We start from the raw sequence: 27,917 nt of genomic DNA, 5'->3' as shown, positions 1-27,917 counted from the left end.
TAACTAGTGCTAGATGTGTTGCTTTCGTAATCACAGCTACTCACTGTAGAACCTACAATGGGGAATACTGACATTTGTGCAGTGAGAAACACCTGGCTGAAGGCTCTGCAGTGCACAATAGCACTACCACCATATAACTCAAAACCAGACATGTGGGCCATACCACTGGTATGGACTACTCCAGGTGGTGGTGTCCCCCACATTCATAATGGCTACTCACATGTACAGACCAGTTCTCCAACATAAGTCATCACAGATGAGCCAGGTGCAGGTCACAGTGTCAAAGTCTGCATTCTAGGATGTAATCCTCAGACACCACCATGTCCTCAGACCAACAACACACATCCATACATGTAGTATGACATATAATGGTACAACACTAAGTAACCTTTGACCGGTGGACTGTACCTAGCCCTACAACAACTGTGCAGAGTACCCATGTACTGACACAATTGCATCATATGTTATGCAATGCAATGGTACCACTGTTTGTAACCAGGTCAGCTGTACACATACCAGGGTTCCTCAGATATTGACAGCATTAACAGATGACTGTTGATGTGCACCATTCAGTGTGTACACAGCCTGACATGAAGCTATGATTGTACATGATGTTTATGTGGAGAGCAAATTTTTTTGACATTTGTGTAGGATACAACCTGGGATGTGGACAGGTTCCATGCAGCCTGTATGAATGGCATTAGAGAGTGCAGCTTGTACCTGCATAGTTGTTATTACAGGGGCTCTGTAGTGTACATGGATATATAAATGTATACCTTTTTGGGGAGGCAGTGTGTTTATGTTATCCAAGACCCTATCTGGATGAATAAGTGTTATTTCCGTAGGTGCAGCACTTCTCATGTCATAGTGCTGTAAAGAACAGCAGGTCTTGTTGTTGCCATTATGTTTCATGACACAGCTATGGAATCTTCTGTGTTTGGCCTCATAATATGTGGATAATTAGTTTCAAATTAGCTTTGTGTGGCATTATATGGTGCATCTGCATCTTATTGATGCTGACCATGGATCAACTTTCACTCACGTGTGTTGACTCTTGCAACAGTTACTATCTTCTGTGGTGCAGTTTAAGGCAGGGTACCACCGGTTTGCCTTCATGTTTGTGTTTGGTTGAATCCTGTTTCTGTTTCAATGGCATGATCACTGCACATATGTGAGTGCTTAAAGTGCATTTGTGTAAGACCCAGCATTTGCACATGCATTGTACATCTGCATGGGTGCCATGACAGTCACCACTTCACTCTTATGGAGCATAACATTGGCTTTGAAGACTGACCATGTGTGGCATACTGTTAACCCTGTTGGTGTGACTATGGTGATCCGGGTCATTGGTGTTGATGAAATCCAACATGCACTGAGCACATGTGTTGGTACATGATGAGTCTTCCCAGTTCATAATGGGATAGCTGAGTGGCCATGATTATGGTTTCCTGTCTCAAAACTGGTATTCCCCATTACAGCACAATGACAGTTGGGAATTCTGAGGCATGGTGGATGATCTGTCACAAGGTGCAATTTGGATTACACTTTGGCACAAAGGTAGTTGCTCAGCATAATGCATCTTACTTTGTGCAAGTGCAACTAGTGTAGGGGTGTACATATCCCTCAGGAAGTTGAACACACCTGTGGTCCATGTGTTCCAATAAAGGATGATGGCCAAGAGGTGAGGTATGTGTTATAACATGATCATGCAGGGGTGCTCTCCAAAGCGTTGGACCATATCTCAGTCACTGCACAGATATGTTCTCCATGTTTCAGATTGCCATAAGTGAGTCCACATTGAGTATCTGATTTGTATCATTGAGTAGCAAGACCCACAATTTATTTCTTGGCTGTCCCTGTTGCACCAGTGGACTTTCACTTGAACCTGGCATGATGAGGGCAATATAGGGGAAGCATGGGCCGTTTCCAGCATTCAGATTCTTAATGGTGACAGATGCAGGCCCTGTCTGGCAAAGCATCATGGTCTGTCAACCATATTATCCCAGGCAGAGAGATGCTGGATACTGTTTGAATTACACCAGTACATTATACGATTGTGGAATACAATCCTTGTCCAAATACTGCTGCATCATTCTGACCAGTGGCAGAATGCTACCCAGGACTTGGGACATACCTGCATAGGCTGCAAGACCTGATAGTTCCTATATGTGTTTCCATGCAGTCCAGGCTACTGCATCACAGGTCCTGCACAACATCATAGAATATGCCAGAGACATGTGTATAGTTCTAAAGGTGGTCTGAGTGTATGAGCATGTGGCTAATCATGGCAGACAGGCAGTTGACAGTATATTTGCCCTCATATAGCTTGGTGTGTAACATAGTGCTAGAGTTTGCTTTCACAAATGAGTACTGTTGGCCATGTTTCTGGCCATGTGTTCTGAGGTGTGACACAATTATGCAAACTATGTTGTACAGTCTTTGTATTCTGTTGTCTGTCTATTCCAACTTGGGAGGCCTCTTGCTTGGCCAGATACATAGAGGCCTCTGTGGATGTGTGTGATATTTGGTGGCATGTGTGTGTGTCCTTACTGTGTTCTGGTAAGGGTATTTCTTGGTTGTGGTGATGAGATGCTTGTGTTAACCTACACCTCTTGACTGACTAGTCCAGTCATGGGTGTAGAATGGACTGCCTCCAAGCTCACCCCTGTAGCTGCATCCCAGACAATGTGCGGGATGTGGTGTTAGGCGGGTTTGACAGTGTACATGGCATAGAGATTGCATTCCCCCAGGATGGCCACATACACAAAGCTGACATTAGTAAACACCAGTAGCTGACTAGTGGACATGCGTGTATGAGCATTCAGTACTACAAGTACCATGTACTGTATTTAGTTTACTTACTGCTTATGAAGATGTTTTAGACAGTGATGCTCACATGTAAATATTTGTGTTATGGACGTGGCAACACTAGCTATTACAGGAACATGGCAGCCTCCTTTAGTAGCAATCCCCCTTTGAGGGCCACATCACATCCTGATAGTCGATTATAGATGATGCAAGTGTGAACAGGGCTGTATCCTTGTCTGGGTATATACTCACATACCCAGCAGAACCATGAGCTCTGTTGGGAACAGACACCCACTCCCCACACAGAGTCAAATATCAATAGCTTCTGCTGCCACTATCAACATGATCAGGATATAATCAGATAGTGTATGCCATCACTTATGAAGCAGCTCTTACACATGGGCAGCAGTTCCTTACATCTTACACTCCTACTGCAGATGTCACACTGGAGTTAAAAATTATATGCACCCTGTTTCATTACCAGTACTGTCAACATATTTCCAAGCAGCTGTTAGTCTGGCAATGAGAGGTTAGGCTACACAAATCTAAACATTCAACCAATTTGTCTCTACTGTCAATATCCACTCTATGTAAGGTGTGCACATAGCCATTTAGCACAGCCCTGTAACAAGGGTCAGTACACATTTGCAGAACATGTACACATGCACAGCTGTAATTGCTTGCAAACAATACTAGAGAGGTGGATATTAGCAAGGTGGACTTTTAGGCAAGGCTCAAAAGACAAACACACCACCGTAAATAGCACAAGTAACCAGAAACTGAGGTTATTGTTACTCAATGCCAGAAGTCTAAACCTCAAAATGCACACACCCGAGGCACTCCTCAGTATGGAGAACATCGATATCTGTACAGTAACAGAAACCTGGTTTAAGGATCCAGAGAGCACCCCAGCACTACCAGGCAATAACTCATACCACACCTTTCAGTTACAGAACCTGGACCGGAACACAAAAGGCAGGGGTGTATCCATATTCAAGAAGGATACTCACACCTCCAGATTAGTGGTGCAGCACGATGCATCAGAGATCATCCAAGTGCAACTGACAATGGGCAAAACTGCAATCCAAATTGCAGCTTGCTACAGATTACCCACCATGACCCAGGACCCACATTCCACATTTCTGGAGACACTGGGAAATATGCAGGTCCTACCAAACACCCTAATACTGGGTGATTTCAACTACCCAAATATTAACTGGGAGAACTACTCAAGTACTAACTCCCTTGCCCAGCACTTCTTAGAATTTGTAAACTCAAATGCCTGGGATCAACTGATCAACACCCCCACCAGAGGGAACAACATATTGGACCTGGTCATCACCAACACGGGTGACCGGTATTCCACACCCGACATCAAGCCCTCGCTGGTTAGATCAGACCATAGACTACTCACTCTGGATATTCACATTCCACTCAGAACCCCAACCAAGGAAACCACCATGAAAATCTTTTCCAAAGCAGACTTCATGTTGCTTAAGACCGAGGTGGAAAGGTTCATGGCCCCCATGCCAATGGCCAATGCTGTCCAAGATGCTGAAACCTATACAAAGGCACTCTATGATCATCTGCAGGAATGCATGGATCGTGCTATCCCAAGTCAAACCTAGACTCACTCCTCCAAGAAAAGGAAACCGGTCTGGTGGAACCCTGCCATAAACAGGCTCTAAAGTAGAAGGAGGAAACTAGGACAGATAAGAGCAAAATCCCTAGAAGGACAGACATCCCTGATCAGTATCAGCAAGAAACTACAATCCCTCATGAAATCATCCAAGTCTAGCTTCAAAAGACAAATTTCCAAGGACCCTACAGATAACCGCAAAGCATTCTTTAGCTATGCAAAGAACCTAAGTGGGAACTCTCAGATCTGCTCTGAGCTGGTACAGACTGGCACAAAATACACTGAACCAACTGATATTGCCAACATTTTGGCAGACAGGTTCAGTGCAAACTTCACACCCCTCTCACCCCCTAAAAGGCCCATAACCATACCAGAAGAATGTACGACCCCAGCAATCAATGGCAGACAGGTTAAAACAGCCCTATTCAAAGCCAAAAACACAGCCTCAATGGGAACAGACAGTGTCCCAGGCTGTGTCTTACAAGAGCTCCAAATGAACTAATCCCTCACCTAAACACACTGTTCAAACTCAGCCTCTCTACAGGCTACATACCCACAGAGTGGTGCACAGCAACAGTTATCCCATTCCCCAAAGGTAGTGCCACAACGGACCCCGGGAACTATTGCCCTATAAGCCTGACTAGTCTGGTCTGCAAGGCTATGGAGCACATCATCATTGAACTCATTAACAGAGACATTGGGAACCTCTAGACACTCGACCCAACCCAGACCAGCTTGACTGAGTGCAGATCATGCCTATTGAACCTGTTTGATGTCTTACAGTCACCTAGACTTTAGGTGAGGGGTGTGGTAGTTCACACATACTACCTGGACCTCACCAAGGATTTTGACACTATTCCACACTCAGGTATTATTTATAAACTCACCAGCCAGTACATACACTCATACATCACAGGTTGGGTTGCCAACAGGCTTACACACAGAACCCACATGGTAAGTCTAGCAGCCTCCAGGTCCAACTCTTAACCAGTCACAACTGGTGTCCCACAGGACTCAGTCCTGGGACCCCTAATGTTTGCCATATACTTCTCAGAGGTACAGTCAAACACAGCTGGACTACAGCAGACTGTGTTTGCTGATTACTGCAAACTGGGAGCCATAATTGACAGTCCAGCTGTCACAGACGTCCTTCAAGGGGCCTCACATAGACCAACACAGGGTGTCAAAGTCATGTCCTCCAGCTAAAGACCACAAACTGCATGGTCATTCCATTTTGGGAAAACTAAACACCCACATATTAACACATGAGTGGCAGCCACTTTAATACAGACGAGGTAATGGGTATGTGGGGACTACATTAGTTAGTGATCTCTCCTTTGACAATCATATCTCCAAAGTAGTTAGGACATCCTTCTATATAGGCCATCTGATTACTTAAGGGTTTGCATCTAGACATACTGAGGTTATTGTGCCCCTTTACTCATCACTCATCAATCCCATCATCAAGTATGATAACCCATTTGGGATGTACCTCAGAAGACACATCCAAACAGCTGGAGGGTCCACAAATGTACCTCTCCAAGAGGATTACTGGCCTCAGACATGTGCCCTATGCTGCCAGACTGAATGAACTCTTGCATTACCCAGTGAAATCTTGTTTACTCAGAGATGACCTTTGCATGCCAACAAAGCCATGTCCAAGACAGGCTTAATGGATATGCTCCACCTATGGGAATCTATATTACAGTGAACCACACACTGTAATGAGCTACACCTTGCCACAACCATAACTGGAAGATGCTGGAGTGACAGATTCCTATCACAGGTACTTCCCATGCTTTAGAACTACATCCCTGATTACATTATATGGAGCCCCTCATTAACACTCCAGGGAAACCTTGCAGAGTGGATGGGGAGCAGTGGATACACCCCAGGGATCCTGCAATTGGCTCTGCTCCACAGAGGGACAGTTTGTTAATCAATGGGGTGGCGACAACTGACACATTTCGGCTAGGCTTATGAATGACCTCAGACAGGTAGCCAAGTACCTACCTGTGTACCTATGAACCTATACATACAGTATCAGCACATGCTGATAGCTTAATTTACTGTTCAGGTGTTGACTTAACTTGTGCCAATAGCAGTTGTGTGTGCAATAGTTGAGGGCTGCCTATGTAGGATGCACTCAGTAGACCACCTATACATGAAATTTACAGGTGGTCTTGTGTGTGTGCCATCCATGTTTACTGTATGTGCAGGTGGAGAAGGGTGTCAGTCCATAGGTGCCTACACTGTCAGTGTGTGTGCTATATGTTCCCTCTTTGCCAAGGCATGGGCATACTGGGCACACCTCTGTCTGCCTACTGGGGCTAACTCAGGCTGTTCGTGGTCTGATTCCCTCTGTGCCTGTGGGGCCCTTGGCAATGGTGGTGGGCTGTGAGGACTTTCACCATTCTGTCCCTGCTGCAGCTGTTTCCACAGGATCATATTGTGTAGCATGGCACATACTATGAAGATGTGGGCACATGTGCCTGGAGAGTACTGCAAGGCTCCACCAGATATGTCCAAGCAATGGAACCATGATTTCAGCATCCCAAACACACATTCTATGATGATTCTGGTTTCTGCATGTGCCTCATTATGGCGTTCTTGCATAGGTATGTGTGCATTTCTGATGGGAGTCATCATCCACTGTTCCAATGCATAGCCAGCATCGCCCACCAGGTGGCCATATGGGATGCCCCCCCCGGCAAATACCTGATACAGCTGTGAGGCATACCAGATGTGGGAGTTGTGATAGCTTCCAGGGCTGCCAGCACACACATCCATGATAATGCCCTGGGCATTGCACACGGCATGGCAGTTGATGGAGGGGTATCCCTTGAGGTTTATGTATCACCTACCCTGCTCACCGGGGGGTGACTTGATGTGTATGTGTGTGCAGTCTATTGTACCAAGTACCTCTGGGTATTCTGACACATGGTGGAAGAGACGCACATTACTGGCCAACTCCTCCTGCATTCAAGGGAAGTATATTTGTTCATTGGCATGTGGTAACATGGCATCCAGGAACTGGTGGAGTACCCTGGATGCTGATGCTTGTGAGATCCCCAGGATATCCCCAGCTGGCCTTTGAAAGGTACCTGTGGTTAGTATTCTCAAGCTTACACATACCTTTGTGTCCACTGGGATAGGTTCCCCTCTGTTATTTCTGGCTCTGAGGCATGGCGGCACAGCTCAACAAGTTGCTGTATGGTGTCCCTGTCCACCCTTTAATGCTGTACTATATCCAGATCATTTAGCCCCTGGTAGGTTACCCTGGGTCTGAACACTCTTCTCCTCCTCCGGTGCCTGAGGTGGTTGTTAGCATCATCCTCCACATCACCTTCAGTCTCCAACACATGCTGGTGAATCAAAGCTATGGCAGCCCCTAACATGTACATATTAAAAGTTCCTGTCTGTATACACCGATGGTGCAGAGTGTATGGGAATACACAAGTGTGTGTGAAGTGCTTTCACACTTTATACTATTGTGCTATGGATGCTGCTGATGTCATTAGGTGTGTATGTGCAATTCCAGCTACAGGGTATCTTAATTATGGGTTTTACAGCGAGTACTACAATTGTGGGGCCTTTGGTGTTGAATTATGCTTGCCTGCCATGATTCATCTGTTGCCCTTTAATTCACTTTTCAGCCTGAATCCCCTCCCACTGTCAGGCATGCATCCAGCTACCAGCTTTCTTGTTTTGTACTTTCCCTACCCAGGAATGTTTTGTGAAATGTGTTATGTAGCTGATCTACTGCAATTTTGCTTTGTTCTGCTGTGTCAGTGCTGTTTTCTTTGCAGTACGGCACTTCCCCTTTCCTGTTCTGCAGGTAGCTACTAGCAGCCTTGTTAGCTGTTGTCAATGGCCCACTGTGGGTTCCTAGGTGTTAATTACTCATTTGTACTCCAATTTCCATGCTGCAGCATTTCCTTATTTTTTTCCTGTATCCTTCCTGTTTCCTCTCTGGTGCACACCGCGCACAGCCGGTTACCAGGTTTACAGCACGTTTTCATCCATGTTCACATGCACATTTGATTACCTTGTGTGCTCTCAGCTAAGCAAAGCTATGGCTACTTCAACACACCTCTATCCTGCAGCTTTGCTTAGCAACAGGCAAACTGGATTAGCAGTGCTCCAATGTGCTTACAGCAAAGGTGGCACACCCCTCTCTTGATGTCATCTTTATCTCCAGGGCACACCTCAGTGTTGTTATGCTATGCTGTGAGGTACATCCTTACACTGGGGAGAAATTTGTGATTCACTATTACTCTTCTCATTTGCATAGCATTGCCTACTAATTCCTAGTTACCCCGCAGAACACTGTCACAGCCCCTTAACAACCCTTGTGCCATGGTGTGGTGTAGCATGCATGCATTGACTATTATGGGGAAATCATGAAAAGTGTCACATTGCAGTTTTATTCCATATAATTCTATTTTCATTGTGATCCTGTTTGCGCACTGATGCCCTGTGCTTTAACTTCGCCTTAGTGTGGGCATAACATTAAATGTTCTTTTTTATATTTTGTGCATGATTTTTTATGCCAATGGCTATATATATTTAGCTATTGGCATATATTAACAGTATAATACATGTGTTTGGTTGTCTGTCATGGCTCCGATTTTATGTTTGCAAAAATGTAAACCATTTTTTTCGGTTTACATTTCTGCATACTTGCACTATGCCTGCACCACTTCCTGAATCTCTATATACCTTAATTTGCATGCTACACTGCTGCACATGGGGTGATTAGCATACAGGCACCAGAAGCTGTGCGGACGTAGCGTATGCAGGTAGTGCACGTGGAAACAGCTCATACCTGAATTGCTCGGTGGCCATATTTGGTGTTAGAGCGCTGACGCTATGCCTGCACCTGGCGTAAGCTTCATGAATCCTGGGGTATATTTTTATATTTTATTTCCAGTATTAAATTTGATCTCTTACTTTCATAGATCTGTTTTGTAAATGCAGTTGGAAAAATGTAGAAGGACCATTTTTAAACCAATTTTTATAAAATTCTTAAAATATTTTAAAATTAAATTAATATAATTAGAACTTACTAATCTATTAAAAGGACCTTCAATATAATATTTGAATAGTCATAACATTTTATTTTTTATAATATGTAGTGATATCAAGGCTGTTTTATTTAGAATTAACACAAATATTTTCTTTAATTAATTTCCAATGTGTTGTATAAGCACTAACAAACAAGGGAGAGATGGTAATAAAATTGATGACTGACAATGTGCTAAGATGCTTGAAAAAACAATTCCTTCATTCTTCCAAGGTCTTATATAATTTAACAATGATGTTCTTGGTGTTGTGGGATGTTACAATAAATTATGCAATGATCTATTTTTTCAAAATTCTTAATTCCAAAAGGGTGTCAAAGTCATGTCCTCCAGCTAAAGGCCACAAACTGCTTGGTCATTCCATTTTGGGAAAACTAAGCACCCACATATTAACACATGAGTGGCAGCCACTTTAATACAGACGAGGTAATGGGTATGTGGGGACTACATTAGATAGTGATCTCTCCTTTGACAATCATATCTCCAAAGTAGTTAGGACATCCTTCTATATAGGCCGTCTGATTACTTAAGGGTTCGCATCTAGACATACTGAGGTTATTATGCTCCTTTACTCATCACTCATCAATCCCATCATCGAGTATGATAACCCATTTGGGATGTACCTCAGAAGACACATCCAAACAGCTGGAGGGTCCACAAATGTACCTCACCAAGAGGATTACTGGCCTCAGACATGTGTCCTATGCTGCCAGACTGAATGAACTCTTGCATTACTCAGTGAAATCTTGTTTACTCAGAGATGATCTTTGCATGCCAGCAAAGCCATGTCCAAGTCAGGCTTAATGGATATGCTCCACCTATGGGAATCCATATTACAATGAACCACACACTGTAATGAGCTACACCTTGCCACAACCATAACTGGAAGATTGTGGAGTGACAGATTCCTGTCACAGGTACTTCCCATGCTTTAGAACTACATCCCTGATTACATTATATGGAGCCCCTCATTAACACTCCAGGGAAACCTTGCAGAGTGGATGGGGAACAGTGGATACACCCCAGAGATCCTGCAATTGGCTCTGCTCCACAGAGGGACAGTTTGTTAATCAATGGGGTGGTGACAGCTGACACATTTCGGTTAGGCTTATGAATGACCTCGGGCAGTTAGCCAAGTACCTACCTATGTACCTATGAACCTATACATACAGTATCAGCACATGCTGATAGCTTAATTTACTGTTCAGGTGTTGACTTAACTTGTGCCAATAGCAGTTGTGTGTGCAATAGTTGAGGGCTGCCTATGTAGGATGCACACAGTAGACCACCTATACATGAAAATTTACAGGTGGTCTTGTGTGTGCCATCCATGTTTACTGTATGTGCAGGTGGAGAAGGGTGTCAGTCTGTAGGTGCCTACACTGTAAGTGTGTGTGCTATATGTTTCCTCTTTGCCAAGGCATGGGCATACCGGGCACACCTCTGTCTGCCTACTGGGGCTGACTCAGGCTGTTCGTGGTCTGATTCCCTCTGTGCCTGTGGGGCCCTTGGCAATGGTGGTGGGCTGTGAGGTCTTTCACCATTCTGTCCCTGCTGCAGCTGTTTCCACAGGATCATATTGTGTAGCATGGCACATACTATGAAGATGTGGGCACATGTGCCTGGAGAGTACTGCAAGGCTCCACCAGATATGTCCAAGAAATGGAACCATGATTTCAGCATCCCAAGCACACATTATATGATGATTCTGGTTTCTGCATGTGCCTCATTATGGTGTTCTTGCATGGGTGTGTGTGCATTTCTGATGGGAGTCATCATCCACTGTTCCAATGCATAGCCAGCATCACCCACCAGGTGGCCATATGGGATGCCCCCCTGGCAAATACCTGATACAGCTGTGAGGCATACCAGATGTGGGAGTCGTGATAGCTTCCAGGGCTGCCAGCACACACATCCATGATAATGCCCTGGGCATTGCACATGACCTGGCAGTTGATGGAGGGGTATCCCTTGAGGTTTATGTATCACCTACCCTGCTCACCGGGGGGTGACTTGATGTGTATGTGCGTGCAGTCTATTGTACCAAGTACCTCAGGGTATTCTGACACACGGTGGAAGAGACGCACATTACTGGCCAACTCCTCCTGCATTCAAGGGAAGTATATGTGTTCATTGGCATGTGGTAACATGGCATCCAGGAACTGGTGGAGTACCCTGGATGCTGATGCTTGTGAGATCCCCAGGATATCCCCAGTTGGCCTTTGAAAGGTAGCTGTGGTTAGTATTCTCAAGCTTACACATACCTTTGTGTCCACTGGGATGGGTTCCCCTCTGTTATTTCTGGCTCTGAGGCGTGGCCGGCACAGCTCAACAAGTTGCTGTATGGTGTCCCTGTCCACCCTGTAATGCTGTAATATCTCCAGATCATTTAGCCCCTGGTAGGTTACCCTGGGTCCGAACACTCTTCTCCTCCTCCGGTGCCTGAGGTGGTTGTTAGCATCATCCTCCACACCACCTTCAGTCTCCAACACATGCTGGTGAATCAAAGCTATGGCAGCCCCTAACATGTACATATTAAAAGTTCCCCGTCTGTATACACCGGTGGTGCAGAGTGTATGGGAATACACAAGTGTGTGTGAGGTGCTTTCCCACTTTATACTATTGTGCTATGGATGCTGCTGATGTCATTGGGTGTGTATGTGCAATTCCAGCTACAGGGTATCTTAATTATGGGTTTTACAGCGAGTACTGCAATTGTGGGGCCTTTGGTGTTGAATTATGCTTGCCTGCCATGATTCACTTTTCAGCCTGAATCCCTTCCCACTGTCAGGCATGCATCCAGCTGCCGGCTTTCTTGTTTTGTACTTTCCCTACCCAGGAATGTGTTGCGAAATGTGTTATGTAGCTGATCTACTGCAATTTTGCTTTGTTCTGCTGTGTCAGTGCTGTTTTCTTTGCAGTACGGCACTTCCCCTTTCCTGTTCTTCAGGTAGCTACTAGCAGCCTTTTTAGCTGTTGTCAATGGCCCACTGTGGGTTCCTAGCTGTTAATTACTCATTTGTACTCCACCTTCCATGCTGCAGCATTTCCTTATTTTTTTCCTGTATCCTTCCTATTTCTGCTCTGGTGCACAACGCGCACAGCCGGTTACCGGATTTACAGCGCGTTTTCATCAATGTTCACATGCACATTTGATTACCTTGTGTGCTCTCAGCTAAGCAAAGCTATGGCTACTTCAGCACACCCCTATCCTGCAGCTTTGCTTAGCAACAGGCAAACTGGATTAGCAGTGCTCCAATGTGCTTACAGCAAAGGTGGCACACCCCTCTCTTGATGTCATCTTTATCTCCAGGGCACACCTCAGTGTTGTAATGCTATGCTGTGAGGTACATCCTTACACTGGCGAGAAATTTGTGATTCACTATTACTCCTCTCATTTGCATGGCATTGCCTACTAATTCCTAGTTACCATGCAGAACACTGTCACAGCCCCTTAACAACCCTTGCGCCATGGTGTGGTGTAGCATGCATGCATTGACTATTATGGGGAAATCATGAAAAGTGTTACATTGCAGTTTTATTCCATATAATTCTATTTATCTGAATTTATTTATATAAATCTGTTTGTCTGAAGAAGTTCAGTTTTCTTGAATGAAAAGTGGATGTTAATAAAACACTTAATATTGGACTTTTTGCTGCTGGTTCTGCTGACGTGGATTTTGTTTCATTCATCTCAGTTTGTTTCTACTTCTGTTGCTTCAGTTGAGAGGCATGAGTGTCAGAGCCATCACCGTCATCCAGAGGCATTTCAAACTGTGACCTACTTGTTGCACTCCACTCCCCGTTGTAGTGGGTCTGGATGTCTCCAAGCAAGGCAAGGAGCAGTTATGCAGTAGGTCTCCGGTACGGAGACGAAAGCGCTCAATCCTGTTTTATTTTTGTTATGGAATAAAGTTCATATTTTGCTACTCTTGTTTTTCGATGGTTCCTGGAATTATTGGTGGAGTTTTAGAAGCAAGAAGACAGCCTTTATAGATCCGTGGTGTTGTGTTTTATTTTTGGTACTGTTGCTATTTTCGATTGATTAATAATTACAACTTCATCTAACTGTCCTTCAAGAAGGGAAAAAAACGAAGAAAAATAGAATATTTAACAGGATTATAGTAGATTAGCTGGCTCTGAAGAGAGAATCAAACAAAGGAACCGTGTGCTTGGTACACTCTGAGTTTCTGTACAGCTATAAAATGTTGAAAGAGGAAAAAACTATGGATATAACTACTACCAAAACAAAACTTTCAGAACTGCAGTCACTGGAGAAAGAAATAATTTCCAAAAGGCAAAAAATTATAAAACAGCAGGAACAGCAAAAAACAGGGAGCAAAACTAAATCTGATCAAGTGCTAAACATGGAAGACATCAAGACTGCTTTGTTACCTATTCAAGAGGCTCTGAAAGAACTAACTACGCAAATACAAACTTTTGGAATTTCCTGTACTCAAATTCTTGAAAGAATGGACAAGACTGAAGCTCTGATATCAGAAAATGAAGACAAATTAATTTTCCTTGCAAAAAAATCAGATACACATGAGCTGGACATTCTTGATATTCAAACTAAGCTTACTGATCTAGAGGTGAGATCCAGGAGATACAATATAATTATTAGAGGAATCCCGGAATCTGTACAATATAATGAGTTAATTCCATCTATTACACAAATACTTACAGTACTTCTTAAAGACTCTGACATGATAAAACAAATAATCATAGAAAGGGCGCATAGAGCTCTAAGAGAATCACAAGCTTCGAATAGCCCAAGACCTGTGTATGTTAAAATACTTAACTACCAAGATGTCAGCAAAATTCTTATAACACCTAAAAAAGTGGAGGATATATTATATGGAACAACAATAGAATTTCTCTGGCTCAGGATTTGCCTTTACAAGTCAGACAAGCTAGACAGTCACTATCTTCATATTGTAAGTTTCTTATTGATAAGCATATAAAATTTCAAATGAAATATCCTCATACGTTAATATTTACAATGGATGGGTCTAAATATTCTGTTTCAACAAAAAATGCGGCAAACACTGTCTTTTTGAAGGTTTTTAGGTGCTTACCTGTCTCTGAGACTCGATCTGGCTTCCCGTTGAGACTGGCACGCTATCCGAGGTCGGATTCATCTGTTGCTGTGGCTCGAGGTTTTGGTAATCCTTTGTTTTCATTTTTAGTGCTTTAGACCTCTTCTGGATTAGATAAGGACTTTGTCTTGTTGATCCTGGTCATCAACGAGTGATTCCCAAAGTTTTATGGCTTTCACGAAGTCTTCACACCGACGAGGAGACAGGAAATGCCTTGGATGCTGCTGAGGGTGCAGTTTTTACTGTGGCACTTCCGGAAGTCCGGCTGTATTAACTGTCCCCCATCGCGAGCGTTTCTGTATGGTTTCCAGGCCTGGAAATCCGAAGAGAACTGTTTTAAGCTCTGTAATGTATGAACAACATAAAACGATGATGTTTAGAGTAATTTAAGCACATAGGAACATTCTATTACATTTACATTTCATATAACAGCTAAAGTCTTGTAGTATATAATAGATAAATGGGGAACAGGAAATATTTGTTTTTTTTTTTCTTTAAGATAAATAGATGCTGTGCTACTACTTTAGAATTAGTCTGAAAGGACATATTGAGTCCCTTAATACTAGTGAGTGACACATATATAGGAATTACACTAGACATTCTATATAAGTATAACATAATAAAATTCATATATTACTAGTTAGATGTGACATAGTTTTATAGTACACTAGTGGTGTAATAGTGTAAGCATTGAGCTAGGCATCACTTAATAATATTAGGAGATAGTGTTGAGCTGAAGTATATAAACAATGAAGGACTTAATATATCCATTAGGAAAGTTAATTATTTTTTGTTTTTATCTTAATACCTGTATTTCTATATTGATATAACATATCATGAAGAGGGTATTTTTTTCTCTTCCTCTATTTGATGCTTAAAATAATAGAAGACAATGTTGACCAAATATTGGATTTTAATTTTACTGAATGACATTTGCATACTATCATAAATGACCTGTACTGTTTATATATAGCTAGCTAATCAAAATGATTGAAAGCTTTTTCTACATTAGTGTTATATCTTCAGCATGATTTACGTAAATAACAGTTAATAAAAGAGATGTAGATGAACAGTAGTGTTTGGTAGGGAATGTTTAGATTAGGCTTTGTAGAATTAAATTTAATTTATATAGGTTCTGTCTATGGGATGTTTTTGAGTTGTTATAACCTGAAGGTTTTACATATGTTTATTTTATTGACCTTTTTAGTTTTTTACGCTATACAAGACCTATATATGTCCTGGTCCGGGGGTAGAGTGGGTAGGCACTGGTATAGGACGGGATTTCAAGAATGCTTCCAAATTATATATGTTTTTAAAACTATTTTGATTTTATCTTATGTTTTCCCTTTTAAACGCCTACTATATAAAATAACCCATTGAAATGTGGGAAATAGACTCATGGAATATAAAAGGGCTCCAGAACTTAAAGAAGAGGAAATTATTTTTTCATTTACTTTTGCAGGCTAAGGCGTCTTTTATACTACTTCAAGAAACACATTTAACTAATGATCAATGGGTTGATATTAAGAAAAGGAAATGGATTAGAGAAGTTGTAGCCTCAGAAGGTCAAACTAACAGTGCTGGGGTAGCTATAGTCATTAAAAATCAATATCAAGGGAAAATTTTAGACTCTAAAATAGATAAAGAAGGAAGATGGTGTTATGTTATTATTTCTTTCACTCTTTTTGATAAACCTATTTACTTTTAAACATATATGTACCTTGTAATAATCAACAACTTTTCATAGCATCACTTTATCCGATTTTGACCCAGTATGATAAATATTATATAATTATTGGAGGGGATTGGAACTCTTATCAAAATCCGAAGTTGGATAGATCTTGTCCACAAAGAGCATTTAATAGACAAGCAGTAATAGCAATAAATGATATAAAGGAGGATTTCCAACTATATGACCCTTTTAAATATTTAAATAATCACCTTAATACAAATAACTTTACTTTTTATTCAACGTGTCACAAAATGTGGTCCAGAATAGATTTCTTTTTGATTTCAGGAACAATGATTAATTTTGAACCTTTAGTCTTTATACATGCTTGTCATTTATCAGATCATTCAAAAATTTCATTAAGTTTTACTAAAGATCCTAGAATTAGCTTGCTGCAAAGGGGTTATAATTGGTCTCTTAACCCAAATGTGTTAAATATAGAGGAAATAATACATGAAATTATAGATTTCCTTAATGGCCTATTAGCTAGATTAGAGGAACAGCAACATGCACCAGATATTGAATGGGCAACAGTTAAAACACAAGTAAGAGGGATCTTTTTGCAAAAAGCTTCATATTATAAAAAAATACAAATTAGAGATATACAAAAATTGGAAGCTAAAATAAAAACACTTGACCAAGAATTAATTCAGAATTATAATACTCAAACAGAGATGGAATTATTTAAATGCCAAAAAGATCTCTTTTTAATCCAAAACAATAGACTGACATTTCATGAACATAGGATGTTAGCGAGGTATGCCAACCATATTCAAACACCATCAAGGGCATTAGCTAGAATTATTAATCAATCGAGAACAGCAGTACAAATTTCGGAAATACAATTTAAGAATACAAGTTATTCTAAGACTGAAGATATTATTAATATTTTTGAACAGATATAGTCTAGTATCTATGGTGATCAAAAGGATGTATCCTTACATAGGACTAATAAAGAATTCTTACAAACAATTAGTTTTCCGAAAATAGATGATAATTTTCAAAAAGATTTGATTAAACCTATATCTGATGAAGAAGTAATATATATAATTAAACACATGAAATCACATAAAGCACCGGGCCCTGATGGTTTGATGGCGGAATTTTATAAAACTTTTTGTGATATTTTTGGTAAAATACTCTTGAGTGTATTTAATTACATAATTAATAATAAAATCGATGACCCTCATTTTAGTGCCTCAAAAACTATTCTCATACCTAAAGTTAATTCTGATGTCCAGATAATTATAGACCAATTTCATTAATAAATGTGGATATGAAAATTTTGACCTCTATTCTAGCTAGTAGATTAAAAAAATAATGAATCAAATAATATCTAATGAACAAGCCGGCTTTATAACTACTAGACAAACTAGTGATAATACACTAACACTTCATACATTGATTGCTTATGCTAAACAGAAAAATTTAAATATTTATGCACTCATAATTGATGCACAGAAGGCTTTTGATAGAGTTAATATAATTTTTTATTTGATATTTTACCATATTTTAATATACCTCAAGAATTTTTTCTAATGTTAAAAATTTTATACAATAATCCTTATACAACTCTATACATAAATAAAAAATTCTCTAAAAGAATACAGATCAAAAATGGAACCCATCAGGGTTGTCCTTTGTCCCCTTTACTATTCAATATATATCTAGAACCCTTATTCTTATCTATTAAACAGAATGTATATCATAATGCCCCAATACTTTATGGAACTAAAATATCAATGGCGGCTTTTATGGATGATCTCAATATATACTGTACAACTCCAATTTCAGACACTAAAGAGTTATTAAAAGCAGTAGATGACTTTGCAGAAATATCTAACTACAAAATTAATCTTAAAAAAATGAATATATTCCCTTTAAGAACTCCCAAACCTTTTTTGCTTTTACCATTGGTGGGACAGGTAAAGTTTAAAGATAATATTAGATACTTGGGTATTATCTTTTCCACAGATGATAAAGGTTTTTATACTATTAATATTAAAATGGTTTGGGATCAAATAATGTCTGATTTTAAGAGATGGAATACTTTAAGATTACCAGTATTAGCGGAAGTTTCAATTATTAAAATGAATATATTACCCAGATTATTATATATTTTTAGATATGCTCAAGTGTTAATTTCTAAGAAATTTTTTAAACAGATTCATAAAGAGTTGGTTAAATTTATTTGGTAACCAAGGAAAACTAGGATATCATATGATAAATTAATGACCCCAAAAAACAGAGGGGGATTGGACTTACCAAATTTTGAAACCTATTATTTAATAATAAACTCTAACAGACTCTTAAGAATTGCTAATTATGATGCATTTAGTACTAAGTGGTCACCAGCATGGGTAATTTTGAATTATCACTTACAAATGCCTTCTACCAGCACCTACAGGACTGCATGGATCAGGCAATCCCAAACAAAACTAAGACTCTTTGTACCAAGGCAAAGCGTCAGTCTGGTGGACCCCAGCCATAAACAAGCTCTACAACCTTGAAAGGTAAGACACCTTTGATCATTATAAGTAAAAGACAATCATAAGGCCTTCTTTAGCTATGTTAGAAACCTAGGAGGAAACTCCCAGATATGCTCAGAATTAGTTCAAAATGATGTGAAGATTACTGAACCTACACACATTGCCAACATACTGGCTGACAGGTTCAGTGCAAACTAACATCTCCAAATTAAACCCACAGTTAGGACAGCTGTTTAATCTTAGCCTCACCTCAGGATAGAACTTGCAGTCTTTGGATCCAACCCAGTTTGGCTTTGTCAAAGGCAGATCATGCCTTTTAAACTTGGTTGACTTTTCGAGACAGTCACCTCACAAGATGGGCATCTACTTTTCTGAAGTACAAGCAAACACATCTGACACAGATATCCTTCAGAAGGGCCTCACAGAAATGGATAACTGGTGCCAGAGCCATGGCTACCATATAGGTGGCAATCCACTGAGCACAGAAGAAGTCATCAGGGATCTGGGGACCCAGGTTGACAGTAGCCTTTGCTTGACACTCATGTTGCTAAAGTCGTTAGGAAAACCTTCTACATTGCCCACCTGATCATGAAGGGATTCACATCTAGATCAAGGAGGTCATAGGCCCCAAAAGTTCCTCACCAAAAGGATAAAGGGTCTCAAATATATGTCTTATGCTGCCCGACTGAAAGAACTCCAGCTCTATTCAGTCTCATACCGCTTGCTCAGAGGTGACCTGTGCCTGACATATAAGGCCATGTCAGACCCTGATTTGATGAATATGCTTCTCCTCAAAAATCTAGATCCTCAGAACCACAAGGGTGGGAGACGGACAGATTCATCACCCAGAGACTCCTATGCTGTGGAACAAAATCTGGTCTTGTTAAAGAGGAATCTTGACCAATGGATGGGGATCGATATACCCCAGGGATTACTTCAGTGTCACTGAACCTATGAACCTATAAACATATTTTGAATCTGAATATTAATCCTAAAGCACTACCCTTTCTAGGAAAAGACAAGTTGAAATTATATGCGATAATGGATCACATTAAATTATATATAACATCAATACAAAATTTATTTCAATCACTAGATCTTACTCAGCATATGATGGTCTTTCAATCTTTCCATAGGAATCCCAACTTGAGACTAAATAATCAATTAATAGATCTTAAAAATTTCCCATTAATAGTTCATTTAACTTTACTTGACATCTACTCATATCTCAAATATTCAGCTAATGAAATAAGACAAGAATTGAATCTACCTAAAGCTTATCTAGTTATATTGAAACAAATTAAGGAACTCTCTATAAGTTACTTTAAGAATTTCAAACCCAGAGATGAGGATTTAACAAAATGCTCAAATTTATGGCAAACTCTTTAACAAGATGTTAAATTTATAACCACTGCAAATAAATTAATAAAAGAGTTCAAATTTCAGGATAAAGTTCTTTTGTCAAAATATTGGAAAGATAAAATCCCATTGATAGAAGAAAATCAAATATCCAAAGCAATTAACTTAACAACAAAATCTATCTCTCTTCAAAAGTTGATGTATACTCAGCTTATGATATTGAATAATGCATATTATACATGCCTTAGCTTGCATAAATTCAATTCTACAAAATCTCTAAATTGTCCATACTGTAAAGACCAACCTGCTGATCTTCTCCATATGTTCTGGAGCTGCAAATGCATTTATAAACTTTGGAACTCCTTAAAAATACAACTTCAAAAGATGGGATATCAAAGTCCAACACTTTCATGGGAATTTATGATTTTACATATCCCTCCAAAAGAACTTTCTAGATCACAAATCACTATATTTATTAATATCTTCCTGTTAATGAAACTATATATAGCTACAAATTGGTTAAACCCATCTCAAACTTCATGGGATCACTTTAAGATTCTAGCAATGAGACATATATTAGCCCACAAATTACTTCTTTATGAGCATAATAAAAATATAAATAATCCGAAAATATGGGAACAAGTGTTTAATATTATATTGGTGTAATACTTTGAACCTAAATGTATTCTGAGTTATGTATACATTTTAAGGAAACTTTTTAACAACAAATTGTTTATTACTTGAATCATTCTTAATCATTTTGATATCTTCTTGTATAAATTAATGTTACAGTTGGAAGCAATCATGTAAATATTGTATATATGTTATGGTGTTATTATTAGAAACATTATTTGGTATTTATCTTTAATTCTGTTTTTGTTTTAAGTTTGTATTGAAAATGATAAAACAATAAAGATTTATTATTGAAAAAAAATTAAAAACATAATATTATTTACTGAGAAAGATTCTTTTATTTTGGGACCTAAATTAGAATAGACAGCGTCTTCATTTCTTTAGAATTGCAATCTATGTCAGATAATGTGACAGTAATCCCATGTCCATTAACAGACCATAATGGCATATGTTTCAACATTGCAAGTACTACAAGAAATGTTACTTTAGCTTCTGTAATTCCAGCTTTGTTTAAACAAATAGCCTGATTTCAAAGATTGACTAATTCAAGAAATAGAAATCTGTATGGAGTTAAGCAACAGTAATTTAGTTAATATTATTTTAAACTCTATAGTCAGCAAATAAATAAATAAATAAATAATGATGCAATGCTAAAATTTAAGAAAATTGAATAAGGGAATAGAGATTTTACAACAAAAAAAAATCACATTCTGAAAAAAAATTAAAGTACAAAAAGAAGATACAAAAAGAATGAAAATTGTAAGACATAACTTATGAATGTCAAAAAATATTAACTCATAAAATAAGTTTAGCATTGGACAAAAGGTTAAATTTAAGTCATGTGCAACTATTCATAAATGTTTACATAGACAAGCAAATAAACTGAAATGAATTAATAAATCAAATCATATTAAATATATGTTAAATAAAGAGGCTGAGGAAATTTAATCAGACATAGATGACATACTAGAAATGTTTAACAATTACTATAAAAAAATGTGAACACTGAATGTATATATTTAGATACAAATTATATAACTTTCTTAATAAAACATTGAACAGAAACTATCCGAAACCAAAATTGCTTAATTGATGAAAATATCTCTATGTGTGAAATTAAATAACATGTGAAAAGAGTAAATAATAAAAAAACACCAGGGCATGATGGTTTTATTCCTGACACTTGCGAAGTACTTCCAGATAAATTATTAAATTTATTTAAAATGTATGCTTATTAGTTCAGAAAAGTTAATGAGATTTCACCCTCATGGAAATAATGTTTAATATCTCCTGTTTTGAAACAAGGAAAGATCCTGAAAAATATGCTGCATATGCACCTCTCACCATATTGTCTTGGAATAAGTTTAATAAAGGTAAAGGCAAGAAGATCAAGCATTTTTTTGCCTCATATTTGTCATGTACATGATATTTTTTGATTTCTATGCCTGAATTATTCTTACTATAAAGACTGCTATACTTGTTTCACTTACTGAAAAATGTTTTTTGCCTGTTTTTTCCTTGTTACATTATTGTTATTTTTGAATCAAATGATAAATATAAATACTTTAGAGTGTGCAAGATAGAATCTTAACATTTCAGAATTTTCAAGAAAATATTTAACTCAAAAGTATACTTTACTTCCTTAAAATATTTGTTAAATAAATTTTGACACTGACTAAAATATTGCATTGTGAAAGGCAATCATTTTCTTCCTGAGGTTGGGAGAGTACAGTATTTATGTAAATATCTTCATATATACCTTAATGAATGTATTCTGTCTGTGGCAGCGTAGCTATGTAGTTACAAAACATGCTGTGTGCTCTCAAAATAATGCTTAATAGTAAGTAAGATACTGATAACAGTGGCATAAAAGGCAGCTGTGGTGCATATGCAGATTGTTGTCCTTAATGTCACATCTAGCACTGGTAAACAAACAGACTTTTGTAAAGCAGGGGAAAAAAAGAAAATTACTACTAAAATTAGGAGCAAAACAAACATTTTACAAATGAGTGTCATTTTTACCTTCTGTTTTGGATAGCTAATCATAGAGCAATAGTTTAGAAAGTTAAACAGGACATGACAATATGACTTGTGCATTGCAATTACAGTACTACCAAGGAATTAGAGACATAGTGGGCAGCATACAGTATGACTTACACTCTAAAATGAGTGCCAAGCTATATTGGAGCTTTTATTTTAATGTTTTTTTTGTCCCTATCATCTAAGATAATGCATTGTTTGAAAGTTGCCTTCATGTCTGACTTCTCTCTCATGTTGTTATAACTTAGTAATCTCTCAACTTTCTATAAAACACGTGCATTTTCTCTGTTTGTGTTTCTAGGACTGACTGATTCTTCAGGACTAAGACTGTTTTATACACCTGAGCTGAGGACATATGATGCTGGTATAATTGAAACGGGAGTATGGGTCAGTCTTTACCATATGATACCGCCACATGTTCCAGCTTTTGTGTCTGAAGGACACTGCCCTTCAGAATGTGTGACTGAGGTATCTGTAAACTTCTTTGACTTTCTTAAAGAGATATTTATCCTGGGAGCAAATATATACTGCTGTAATAGAGAGAAAAACAAAACAGAAGTCAATAAATTGCAATTAGTTGTTAATGGACATAACTGTTTAATGTTCTTTTTTTGTTTATTTATTAATCAGGTAACCAACCATTTACTTTTACTTTTTCAGAGCCAATCTAGTAGCACTGTTTCATTTTGTAACTGTTCAGAGGCACACACTGAAATGAACATGAGGGAATCAAATACAAGACTACAGAATGAAACTCTTTAATAGCTCAGAGCCTATCTGTCAAAAACTGCCAGACAGTACTGTATTCTTGTGTGGTGTATTTTTTGTGCTTTAATTATTTCACTAGGAAAGTGTGAAAGAATTTATTGAACACTGCACTGTCATTCATTAATCCTTCTGCCTCATTTCCAACAAATTTTATTGCCATTATCGCAATTAACCATTAGTCCATAATTCACGGATGTCATAATTCTTTTTAATCTTTTTTTCTGTTTACACACCAATATTAAAAGACATTTACATATAAATATGTGTTTATTGTGAAGAAAAGCTGGAGGAGTAGCAGTCATTGGTTCTTCTGAACTCTGTTTCACTGTGTGTGTGTGTGTGTGCGTGTGTGTGTGTGTGTGTGTGTGTGTGTGTGTGTGTGTGTGTATATATGTAGATATATATATATATATATATATATATATATATATATATATATATATATATATATATATATATATATATATATAAGGCCTAGCTACCTTATTCTACAAACATGTTAGTTGTCTCATTTATTGAGGAGAGTATGGAGGAAATCAGTCTGTGATACACCTACCAGAGACTAGGTAAGTCACAACTGACTTTTCTATACAAGTGGTTGACTGAACTCCATTGCAAAGCCAAACTGTTGATTGTTTGGGATCTCAGTACTCTTTTTGATAGAAAAGTAGAGAGTCCAGTGGTTCAGTGATTTGCATCATTTCTACCATGTTATTAACATGAAGTGATAAAAAGACAGTTAGAGACAACATTGTGGACTGGATTTTTACATGAAGTCTTCTTATAGAAAAATATCTAGCACTATGCCAGATTGTATCAGTCAACATGCATCATTTTTGCTAGTTGGTATTATATCCCATCAGACATTCATGTTAGGTTCATTGCCATTAGAGGCATTAAAAATTATAACTAGAGCCATAACTGGGGTAAGGTAGTTGGGACCATATCCCTGAGTGCAAGCATTTAAGGGGCAAGATTGTCAGTTACTGGTGGGGTACCAGTGGAATAGCAGCAGTTATTTAAGATGCAGCAGGTGATATCACAGCTTCTTCAATGATATTATGTAGTATCTTAGGTGTTAGTAACTGTGGCAAAGAGCTTGCATAAGCTTCTTGCTGCAGTCCAGAGTTATGTAAGTTAATTTTTGTTTTTCTCTTCAACTTTTGGTTCAGGGCTAACACCATTCTGGGGTCCAAGGACTAAACTATGGCTCTGACTAACAGAAAATTCTCTTGATCATGGTATAACTAGCAGAAACTGCATTGAACAGATGATGCTCTACGTTACTTCAGGTCCAGTTTCCTTACCCATCTGGGCAGATATAATCTTCTCAGGACAACCAGAATAAGAGAAGAACATTCTGAAGTGATCACAAAAGTAACCAGAAAATATATATCTTATAGAGATCAAGCCATAAATGCCCTTGAATTTTCAGGTTCAGATATGGCCTCTGTTACTACTAGTTTCTCTGAGATATATAAACTTCCCTAATCAGAAAGGGCATATGAATGACTTAAGGCATTTGCAGGCTGCCACCACATGAATTCCAAAACACTTTGGAAAGAGTTGAACTCTTCCTTACTGACACTAGTTGTCTTCTTAGAAAGCACATGATGACAATAACTTTATCTCTGCCAATGGAGAGGTGTAATAATGCAAGCACGTGTTTTATCAGTATAACAAGTAACCACTACAGCATCATCTGTGCTGGAAAAGATCATGAAAACTGGAGTTAATGACAATCTAAACAACATTAGTTTTTGTCAAGTCGAAAACGTTATCAGTATTTTAAGAAATCTTATTGTTAAGGTCTAGAAAATGAATCACTCTTAACAGACTGCATCCACCCTACTGTAATCAATGAACTTAAAAAATTGAATTTCGTGATGCCTGTCAAATTGTTTCAAAGCAGTCTTATAGATTAAACATTTTATTTAAATTCTGTACCTTCTTCCTCACATGGTTGAAATGGAACTTGATCATTTAGACTGGGGCCCTTTTTGAATTCATTATCAGAAGTGTGAGGTGCAGTCCACTCTCTCCTAGCACTTTGAATAATAAAATGCTTCTTTTCCAGAAGTTGCTGAGACATTGGAGCTAATGCCCTTGCCACAGTTTTCCAGGGCAAGTATCTATGTCGCCTGTTGATGCAGGCAACAACACATACCAATACCCCTCTACTCCTCAAACAAAGAAGATGCGCAATAGCTTTTCAAAAAAACAAATAATTCAATTATTTTGCCTAGAGACAGTAAACTAAACTTAGAAGTTATACTAACAAAGTCAGTTACATGACAACTGGTACACCACAAAAATAAATAATGCACATAAAATCAAACTTTTCAATCATCTTAAAACTTCCACTGCTCAAACAGCAACACAGGTATCTGGGAGTCTGGTCTGACCCATCTGTTATGCTTAAGTCTTTATGCTTTCTAAGCTAAGATGGCAAAAGGAATCAGTCTTTTCATGTACAAGTTAAGATAGTCTTTCCTCTGGTAACTTTCAGTTTGTTTCTTACAAACTACCTTAAACAGTGTGCAATGCATTATCTCTCTGTCTCACTATCTGGAGAATGCGATTGTTTTTCTATCCAAAAAAGCAAATTAGTTTTCAGTCACCAAAAGGGAAGCTATGCAATTGTTTTTACGTACCTTTAAGCTCATTTGTCATGTTTGCTGTCTCTATATGGCCAAAAATGCAAGTTAAACATGTAACTATCCTCTTGTCTCTCAAGAAGACAAAGCTGTGAGTCTTAAGAGTCTGCCTTTGGTTCAGCAGAAGTGAATGCTAGTTTTATACAGTTTTTAATTAATTTAATTCTTTTAATCTTTTTTTTCCTGGCAGTAATGTTACTCTCTTAATGGATTTTATTACTTTTTTTCCCTTTACAATGCAGTCTGTGTATAAAAGTTATTTATGCCATTTTACATCTATTAATTGTTTAAAGTTCCTTATGTCCTTTCAGATATGTCATGGTTCAATGTGTACTGCATGTAAGTCTTAACAGCTACTTCAACTGTTATGTGATTTATTACTTTTTGTAATGCTTGTGCATTGTGGCCTTTCTTCTTCTTCTTCTTCTTTTTCTTTCGGCTGCTCCCATTAGAGGTCACCACAGATAATCATCTGTTTCCATTTCATCTTGCTCTCTCACACCCACCACCTTCATGTCCTCTCTCACGACATCCATAAACCTTATCTTAGGCCTTCCACTTTTCCTCTTACCTGGCAGCTGTATCCTTAGCATCCTTCTCCCAGTATACCCAGCTTCCCTCCTCAGCACATGTCCAGACCACTGCAATCTCACTTCTTTGTCTTTGCCTCCAAACTGTACAACCTCAGCTTACCCTCTAGTGTACTAATTTCTAACTCTATCCATTGTTGTCACACCCAGTGCAAATCTTAACATCTTTAACTAAGCCACCTCCAGCTCCGACTCCTGTCTTTTTATCAGTGCCACCATCTCCAACCCGTATAACATAGCTGATCTCACTACCATCCTGTAGACCTTCCCTTTCACTCTTACTGGTACCCGTCTGTCATAAATCACTCCTGACATTCTTCTTCACTCACTCCACCCTACTTGCAGTCTCTTCTTCACCTCTCTTCCTCACACACCATTACTCTGAACTGTTGATTCCAAGTATTTCAACTTGTCCACCTTCGCCAGCTCTACTTTCTGCATCTTCACCATTCCTCTGTCCTCCCTCTCATTCACACACATATATTCTGTCCTAGTCCTGTTGACCTTCATTCCTGTCCTCTCTAGAGCATATCTCTACCTCTCCAGGGTCTCATCAACCTGTTCCCTGCTCTCACTAAAAATCACAATGTCATCCGCAAACATCATAGTCCATGCGGACTCCTGTTTGGTCTCGTCTGTCAACCTGTCTATTATCATTGCAAATAAGAAAGGGCTCAGAGCTGATCCTTGATGTAATCCCACCTCCACCTTGAATGCATCTGTCACTTCTACTGCAGACCTCACCACTGTCACACTACCCTTGTGCATATCCTGTACCACTCTAACATACTTCTCTGCCACTCCTGACTTTCTGATGCATTACCACAACTCCATTCTAGGTGCCCTGTTGTATGTTTTCTCAGAGTCCACAAAGACACAAAGACACTCCTTCTGAACTTCTCTATACTTCTCCATCAACACCCTCAGGGCAAACATTGCATCTGTTGTGCTCTTTCCCGGCATGAAACTGTACTGCTGTTCATGACTCATCACCTTCCTTTTTAACCTAGCTTCCACTACTC

The 27,917-nt window shown here is 38.8% G+C and overlaps 1 protein-coding gene across 1 annotated transcript in view; it reads left to right on the top strand.

Annotated features, from left to right (window-relative positions):
- The window catches only part of MOXD1 (monooxygenase DBH like 1), a 980,239-nt gene that overhangs the window by 468,317 nt on the left and 484,005 nt on the right, over nt 1-27,917 (top strand). Inside the window, exon 7 of the mRNA XM_044064284.1 lies at nt 23,182-23,348. Within this exon, the coding sequence (XP_043920219.1) occupies nt 23,182-23,348 (167 nt within the window). The remainder of the gene's footprint in view (nt 1-23,181; nt 23,349-27,917) is intronic.

The sequence above is a fragment of the Protopterus annectens genome, chromosome 1.part0 (assembly GCF_019279795.1).
Source record: "Protopterus annectens isolate FY-2018-M chromosome 1.part0, PAN1.0, whole genome shotgun sequence".
Taxonomy (NCBI): Eukaryota; Metazoa; Chordata; order Ceratodontiformes; family Protopteridae; genus Protopterus; species Protopterus annectens.
The sequence above is the reverse complement of the archived record's forward strand: the minus strand, read 5'-3'. Positions and strand labels throughout refer to the sequence as shown.